The following is a 7,397-nucleotide window of genomic DNA, read 5'->3' on the forward strand; positions in this document are numbered from 1 at the left end:
CGCTGGCCTCCGCCCCGCCGCCCAGCGCCCTTCCCCCCCCGCGCCCCCCAACGCCCTGCGCCCCCCGCCCCCGCGCCCCCCGCCCCCGCGCCCCCCGCCCCCGCGCCCCCCGCCCCCGCGCCCCCCGCCCCCGCGCCCCCCGCCCCCGCGCCGCCCCGCCCCGCGCCCTCCGCCCGGCCCCGCGCCCCCCGCCCCGCGCCCCCCCCGCGCCCCCCCCGCACCCCTGCGCCCCCCAACGCCCCGCGCCGCCCGCCCCCGCGCCGCCCCGCGCCCCCCACCCCCGCGCCGCCCCGCCCCGCGCCCCCCGCCCCGCGCCGCCCCGCGCCCCCCGCCCCGCGCCGCCCCGCGCCCTCCGCCCGGCCCCGCGCCCCCCGCCGCCCCGCGCCCCCCGCGCCGCCCCGCGCCCCCCGCCCCCGCGCCGCCCCGCTCCGCGCCCCCCGCCCGGCCCCGCGCCCCCCGCCCCCGCGCCGCCCCGCCCCGCGCCCTCCGCCCGGCCCCGCGCCCCCCGCCCCCCGCCCCGCGCCCCCCGCCGCCCCGCGCCCTCCGCCCGGCCCCGCGCCCCCCGCCCCCGCGCCGCCCCGCCCCGCGCCCTCCGCCCGGCCCCGCGCCCCCCGCCCCGCGCCGCCCCGCGCCGCGCCCCCGCGCCCCCCGCACCCGCGCCGCCCCGCGCCCCCCGCACCCGCGCCGCCCGGCCCCGCACCCCCCGCCCCGCGCCGCCCGGCCCCGCACCCCCCGCCCCGCGCCCCCCGCCCCCCCGCGCCCTCCGCCCGGCCCCGCGCCCCCCGCCCGGCCCCGCGCCGCCCCGCGCCCCCCGCCCCGCGCCGCCCCGCGCCCCTCGACGCTGGCCGCCGCGCTCCGAGGCCGGGCGGGCGCGGGCCGGGGGGCGGGCGGCCCCGGAAGGGCCCCGGGAAGCTCTCGGCGGGCGCGGGCCGGGCCCCGGCTGTTGGTGCTCTCAACGCGGTCCGCCGAGAGGCAATAAAAGCGGGGCGGGGCGCCGTCCTCGCCAGAACGCGGCGCGCGCCCCGGCTCCGCGCAGCTCGCTCGGCCTCGCCCCGGCCCGCCCGCCCCGGTCCCCGGCGGGACCCCGGCCCGCGCCGCCCCCTCCCCGCCCGCCCCAGCCCTGCCGCCCGGGCCCAGGCCCGGCCGCGGCCGCTCCCGCCCGGAGCCGCCGCGCGCCCCCGGCCCCGCGGCGCCGCCCCGGCCCCTCGCCTTCCTCTTCCCGGCGCGGCCCCCCGGCGCCCGCGCGCCGTCCTCCGCCAACCCGCTGGCCACCATGTCGGTGGAGCTGGAGGAGGCCCTGCCGCCCACCGGCGCCGAGGGCGCGCGCGCGGCGGCCCGCGGAGGCCCGGCCGCCCCGGCGCGGAAGCGGAGGAGCCGCAAGAAGAACCAGCCGGGCCGCTACAGCCAGCTGGTGGTGGAGACGATCCGGCGGCTGGGCGAGCGCGGCGGCTCCTCGCTGGCGCGCATCCACGCCGAGGCCAAGAAGCTGCCGTGGTTCGACCAGCAGAACGGGCGCACCTACCTCAAGTACTCGGTCCGCGCGCTGGTGCAGAACGACACGCTGCTGCAGGTGCGCGGCTCGGGCGCCAACGGCTCCTTCAAGCTCAACCGCAAGAAGCTGGAGGCCGGCGCGGCCCGCGGCGCCCCCGCCGCCGCCGCCAAGGCCGCCAAGGCCGCCGCGCCGCAGGCCGGGCGCGCGGACTCCAGGCCCGGCCCGGCCCGGCCCGAGCGGCGCGCGCCCGCCCCGGGCAAGGGCGCCGCGGCCCCGAAGGCGGCGCCCGCCGGGGCCAAGAAGGCGAAGAAGGCGGCCAAGCCCGGCGCGCCCCGGGCCCGCAAGTGAGCGGGCGCCGGCGCCCCTCCCGGGGGCCCGGACCGGGCTCGCGCAGCCCCGGCGCCCCCCCCCCCCCCGCGCCGCCGTCCGCCCGCCCGCCGCTCGCTCCGGGTGTTTGAAACGGCCCCGGCGACGTCCTATTGGCTCGCGCCCTCGGTAAAAGCCGTCGCCATGGTTACCAGCCCGGCGGCGCCAACGGGCCGGCCGCGCCCGCGGCCCCCGCGGCCTCCGCGCGGCCTCCGCGGCGCAATAAAGAGTTCAGCCTCCGAGCGTCTGGTGGTCCTGTGCGGGGCGGGCGGGGGACGGGGAGGGGGGGCGCTCGGTCCGGCGGGGCGGGCGGGGGACGGGGAGGGGGGCGCTCGGTCCGGCGGGGGACGGGGAGGGGGGCGCTCGGTCCGGCGGGGTGGGCGGGGGACGGGGAGGGGGGCAGGGAGGGAGTTCCAGTGAAGAATGGCAAATTCCCCGGTGGGCCACGCTTGGGGCCGGGGCCTGATGGGTCCCAGCCTGAATTGAGTCCTAGGTCCGTGGCTCACCAACTGGTCCCGCCAAGGGAGAGGAGGCTGGGTGGACACCATTTTGTCCATAGATTGTCTCCAGAGTGACAGCAGCTGCCCAGACCCCAAGAGGGGGAGCAAGTGAAGCAAGGGGGTGGGGGTGGCCAGAAGGGGAGCAGACATGAGGCGGAGTCCTGAGCCCCCTGGGGCTGTCCAGGCCTCCCTGGGGCTGTCCAGGCCTCCCTGGGGCTGTCCAGGCCTCCCGGGGCTGTCCAGGCCTCCCTGGGGCTGTCCAGGCCTCCTGAGGCTGTCCAGGCCTCCCTGGGGCTGTCCAGGCCTCCTGAGGCTGTCCAGGCCTCCCTGGGGCTGTCCAGGCCTCCCTGGGGCTGTCTAGGCCTCCTGAGGCTGTCCAGGCCTCCCTGGGGCTGTCCAGGCCTCCTGAGGCTGTCCAGGCCTCCCTGGGGCTGTCCAGGCCTCCCTGGGGCTGTCTAGGCCTCCTGAGGCTGTCCAGGCCTCCCTGGGGCTGTCCAGGCCTCCCTGGGGCTGTCTAGGCTCCCTGGGGCTGTCTAGGCTCCCTGGGGCTGTCCAGGCTCCCTGGGGCTGTCCAGGGCTCCCTGGGGCTGTCCAGGCCTCCCTGGGGCTGTCCAGGCCTCCCTGGGGCTGTCTAGGCTCCCTGGGGCTGTCCAGGCCTCCCTGGGGCTGTCCAGCCTCCCTGGGGCTGTCCAGGGCTCTCTGGGGCTGTCCAGCCTCCCTGGGGCTGTCCAGGGCTCCCTGGGGCTGTTCAGGCCTCCCTGGGGCTGTCCAGGCCTCCCTGGGGCTGTCCAGGTCCCCTGGGGCTGTTCAGGCCTCCCTGGGGCTGTCCAGGCCTCCCTGGGGCTGTCCAGGCCCCCTGAGGCTGTTCAGGTCCCCTGAGGCTGTCCAGGCTCCCTGGGGCTGTCCAGGCCTCCCTGGGGCTGTCCAGGCCCCCTGAGGCTGTCCAGGCTGCGCTGGGAGGGGTGGCCTGCTCACTGTGGAGCAGAGGCCCTGAGGTTGAAGATGGAGTCTGTCCTTGCACTCCAAGTTCTCCAGGAGCCCTGTGTCCACCCAGCCCCATCTGGAGCCAGGGCTAGAGCTGGGGGCTCTTCCCATGCCCTGCCCAGGGTCACTGGCCACTCCAGCTTGCTCACTGGACCCCGCTGGGCTGGCCAAAACACCTGCCTTGTTTGGTCATCTGCATCTCTGAGAGCACCTGGGACAAAGCCCTGGACTCGTGCCGTGTGGGCCTTGTGCTCTGGGGCTCTGGGGCCTGGGCGCTGACCTGGGCTGTGTGAGGGCCACACGACTCCATTGAACCCTCTGGCTGCCGCCTGGGAGGGATCTGTGCAAAGCCCTCAGCTTTGTCCCTAGGACACCATTGTCCATGTCAGAGCGTACCTGACTCTGGGCCATGTTCACAAAACATGAGCCTCTTTCCTTCTTTCCTGTTTTGCCCTGGAGGGAGCCTTGGTTCCAGTGGATACACAGCGGATACACAGCGGAGCACTCCGAGGAGAGCTTCCTGCCCAATGTGGCTGGAGGCAATGGGTTTATGAAATGGCCAGGTACTCTCATCCCACCCAACCCACAAGGCTGGGTCAGGTGCTGGGCCTGGCTCTACCAGGAGCTTTTAGTCTGTTCTGTTTCCTTATCTCAAGAGGAATGAAGAAAGCCAGGCATGGTGGCTCACAATGCAATCCTAGCTAAGCAGGAGGCTGAGATCTGACGATCGTAGCTCAAAGCCAGCCCAGGCAGGAAAGTCCTTGAGACTCTTCTATAAACCACCAGAAAACGGGAAGCTGAAGAGTTGAGGGACAGCGCCCGCCCAGGCCCAGAGTTCAAGCCCCACAGCAGACCAAAAAAAAAAAAAAAAAGAGGAGCAAAGAAAGATTGGTGTGTGTGAGACAGAGCTGGTCTGGGCACTGTCCCTGGGCTTTTTGCTCAAGAATAGCACTCTACCACTTGAGCCACAGCGCCACTTCCAGCTTTTGCTGTGTATGTGGTACTGAGGAACTGAACCCTGCACTTCATGCATGCAAGGCAAGCACTCTACCGCTAAACCACCTTCCCAGCCCGGTACTTCTGGTTTTCTGGTGATTCATTGAAGGTAAGAGTCTCACGGACTTTCCTGCCCACACTGGCTTCAAATCACGATCCTCAAATCTCCACCACCTGAGTAGTTAGGATTACAGGCATGAGCCAGCAGTGCCTGGCAGAGATTTACTCACCTGCTAACAAACTAGCCTCATAAGCCACTTCAAGATCTCAGGCAGGCTTTGGGGAAAAACAGATCTATCTCCATCCGCACCCCAGTCTCCCGCAGACACTGCCAGGACCACACACACGCCACTTGCAAGGTGGAAGGAGTAAGTCTTGAGGAGCTGGTAAAATAAAAGGAGATCCCACATGGAAGGACTCCTCCACAGTCAGTCACTCCTGGCTGGATCCTCAGGACTGTGCCAGGCTGGGATGGGAGAGAGGATTCACTGAGGATTCACACACAGGCAGGAGAGCCAGTCAACAGCATCCCAAGGGTGGTCAGAGCCCCGTCAGGGCCCAGGACAACAGGGCCAACCACATCCAGGAGGATTTTCTACTCCAGAGCCCACCATGGGCATGGGTCTGGGGCAGGAAGGAGGGCTCCCCCCAGTTCCCAGGTTCCATGCAGAAGTACAGGTAGTAGAGATGCATACTTGAGGCTGGGAATGTGGCTCAGTGATGGAGTACTTGCCTAGCATGCATGAAACCCTAGGTTCGATTCCTCCATACCACATAAACAGAAAAGGCCAGAAGTGGTGCTGTGACTCAAGTGATAGAGCCCTAACCTTGAGCAAGAACGCTCAGGAATAGTGCCCAGAACTTAAGTTCGAGCCCCAGGACTGGCACAAAGAACAAACAAGCAAACAAAACCTAGAGAACAAGAGACAAAGCACTACGCTGGTAAAGTGCATTACACATTGGCAAGGAAAGTGAGGGAAACAAGATTCAAGTAACTCTAAAACAAGTGAAAATCTGAAACGCAATCTGACAATAGTAAAGCTGGTGACTTAGAAAAGTGTCTGAGGACTGCACATATGAAACCTGAACCTATAAGCAACATGTTTTTGTTTTTTTTTTTGGTCGGTCGTGGGGCCTGAGCGCTGTCCCTCAGCTCTTCAGCTCAAGACTAGCGCTCTACCACTTGAGCCACAGCACCACTTCTGGCTTTTTTTTTCTGCTTATGAGGTGCTGAGGAATCGAACCCAGGGCCTCAGGCATGTAAGGCAAGCACTCTACCCAGCCCAATATGTTCTTACATAGGAATGTATTTGCTGCAACATGATGCCTATCTAAAGTACAGCTCAGCTGTGTGCTGGTGGGTCCGGCCAGTAATCCCGGATGTTTCAATAGGCTGAGACCTGAGTATCCTGATTCAACACCAACCCAGGCAGAAAAGTCCCTGCCCCTGAGTTTATTACCTACCTGCAATTAGCAGCAAAAAAGTTGGAGTGGAGGCATGGTTCAAGTATAAGGTAAATGAAGATTAGTCACACCTTTGAACACTTTTGTTTTGTGTTAAGACTCCACTGCCCTGGGCTCCGTACTCCTGGGTCCACAGAGGCTGAGATCTGAGGATCGGGCTTCAAGTCAGGCAAGGCAGGGAAGTCCCCAAGACTAACCAGCAAGAGCAAGCATGGAGCTGTGACTCAAGTGGTAGAGCACCAGCCTCTAGCAAGAGAGCTGGAGGGGGCAGCTCAGGGACGGAGCCAAGACCCCTAGAGTTCAGGACCCCCCCCCCCCCGAGGGCGCAGCCCCCTCAGCACAGCCCCACCAAAGCGCAGCCACCCCAGAGCTCAGCCCCACCAGAGCGCAGCCCCCCAGGGCACAGCCCCCCCCAGAGCGCAGAACCCCAGGGCGCAGCCCCCCCCAGAGCACAGCTCCCCCCAGGGCACAGCCCCCCCAGAGTGCAGCTCCCCAAAGGGCACAGCCCCCTCAGAGCGCAGCCCCCCAGGGCACAGCCCCCCCAGAGTGCAGCTCCCCCCAGGGCACAGCCCCCCCCAGAGCGCAGCCCCCCAGGGCACAGCCCCCCCCAGAGCGCAGAACCCCAGGGCGCAGCCCCCCCCAGAGCACAGCTCCCCCCAGGGCACAGCCCCCCCAGAGCGCAGCTCCCCAGGGCGCAGCCCCCCCAGAGCGCAGCCCCCCAGGGCACAGCCCCCCCAGAGCGCAGCTCCCCAGGGCGCAGCCCCCCCCAGAGTGCAGCTCCCCCCAGGGCACAGCCCCCCCAGAGTGCAGCTCCCCAAAGGGCACAGCCCCCTCAGAGCGCAGCCCCCCAGGGCACAGCCCCCCCCAGAGCACAGCTCCCCCCAGGGCACAGCCCCCCCAGAGTGCAGCTCCCCCCAGGGCACAGCCCCCCCCAGAGCGCAGCCCCCCAGGGCACAGCCCCCCCCAGAGCGCAGAACCCCAGGGCGCAGCCCCCCCCAGAGCACAGCTCCCCCCAGGGCACAGCCCCCCCAGAGCGCAGCCCCCCAGGGCACAGCCCCCCCCAGAGTGCAGCCCCAGGGCACAGCCCCCCCAGAGTGCAGCCCCAGGGCACAGCCCCCCCAGAGCGCAGCCCCAGGGCACAGCCCCCCCAGGGCACAGCCCCCCCAGAGCGCAGCCCCCCAGGGCGCAGCCCCCCCAGCGCGCAGCCCCATCGTCCCCCCCAGGGTGCAGTGCCCCAGGCCGTGGCCCGAGCGCAGGCAGGCCCCTGTGTGCGCAAACGCCGCTGTGACAGAGAGGGAAACAAAGAGAAGCCATTTACGGACCATGAGAATAGGAAACAGAGTCGTCCCCATTCCACAGGCTAAGTCCGCGGGCGCCCGGGGCGGGGCCGACGCGGGCGGGCCGGGGGGCGGGGCCGGGGAGGCGCCCTCTGATTGGCAGAAACCAGGATCCCTGATTTGCATAGTGCCTGAGGCCATAGCTCCCAGCTGGGGTGTGGGCGGGGCCGGGAGGGGCGGGCAGGCCCACGCGGCCTGGGCCTGGCCGGGTCCCCCCACCCCCCGGCCCGCGCGCAGGGCACCCCCCACCCCCCGGCC

General features: G+C 70.0%; 1 protein-coding gene across 1 annotated transcript; it reads left to right on the forward strand.

Annotated features, from left to right (window-relative positions):
- The first annotated feature begins 1,212 nt into the window (after positions 1-1,212).
- Positions 1,213-1,917, forward strand: LOC138824571 (histone H1.10-like). The gene has a single exon (XM_070018422.1). It carries the CDS (start codon positions 1,274-1,276, stop codon positions 1,838-1,840), a length of 567 nt encoding a protein of 188 aa, XP_069874523.1. The 5' UTR covers positions 1,213-1,273; the 3' UTR covers positions 1,841-1,917.
- Positions 1,918-7,397: the final 5,480 nt, after the last annotated feature.

The sequence above is a fragment of the Dipodomys merriami genome, unplaced genomic scaffold, assembly GCF_024711535.1.
Source record: "Dipodomys merriami isolate MVZ:Mamm:240054 unplaced genomic scaffold, mDipMer1.0.p SCAF_13, whole genome shotgun sequence".
NCBI classification, from domain to species: domain Eukaryota; kingdom Metazoa; phylum Chordata; class Mammalia; order Rodentia; family Heteromyidae; genus Dipodomys; species Dipodomys merriami.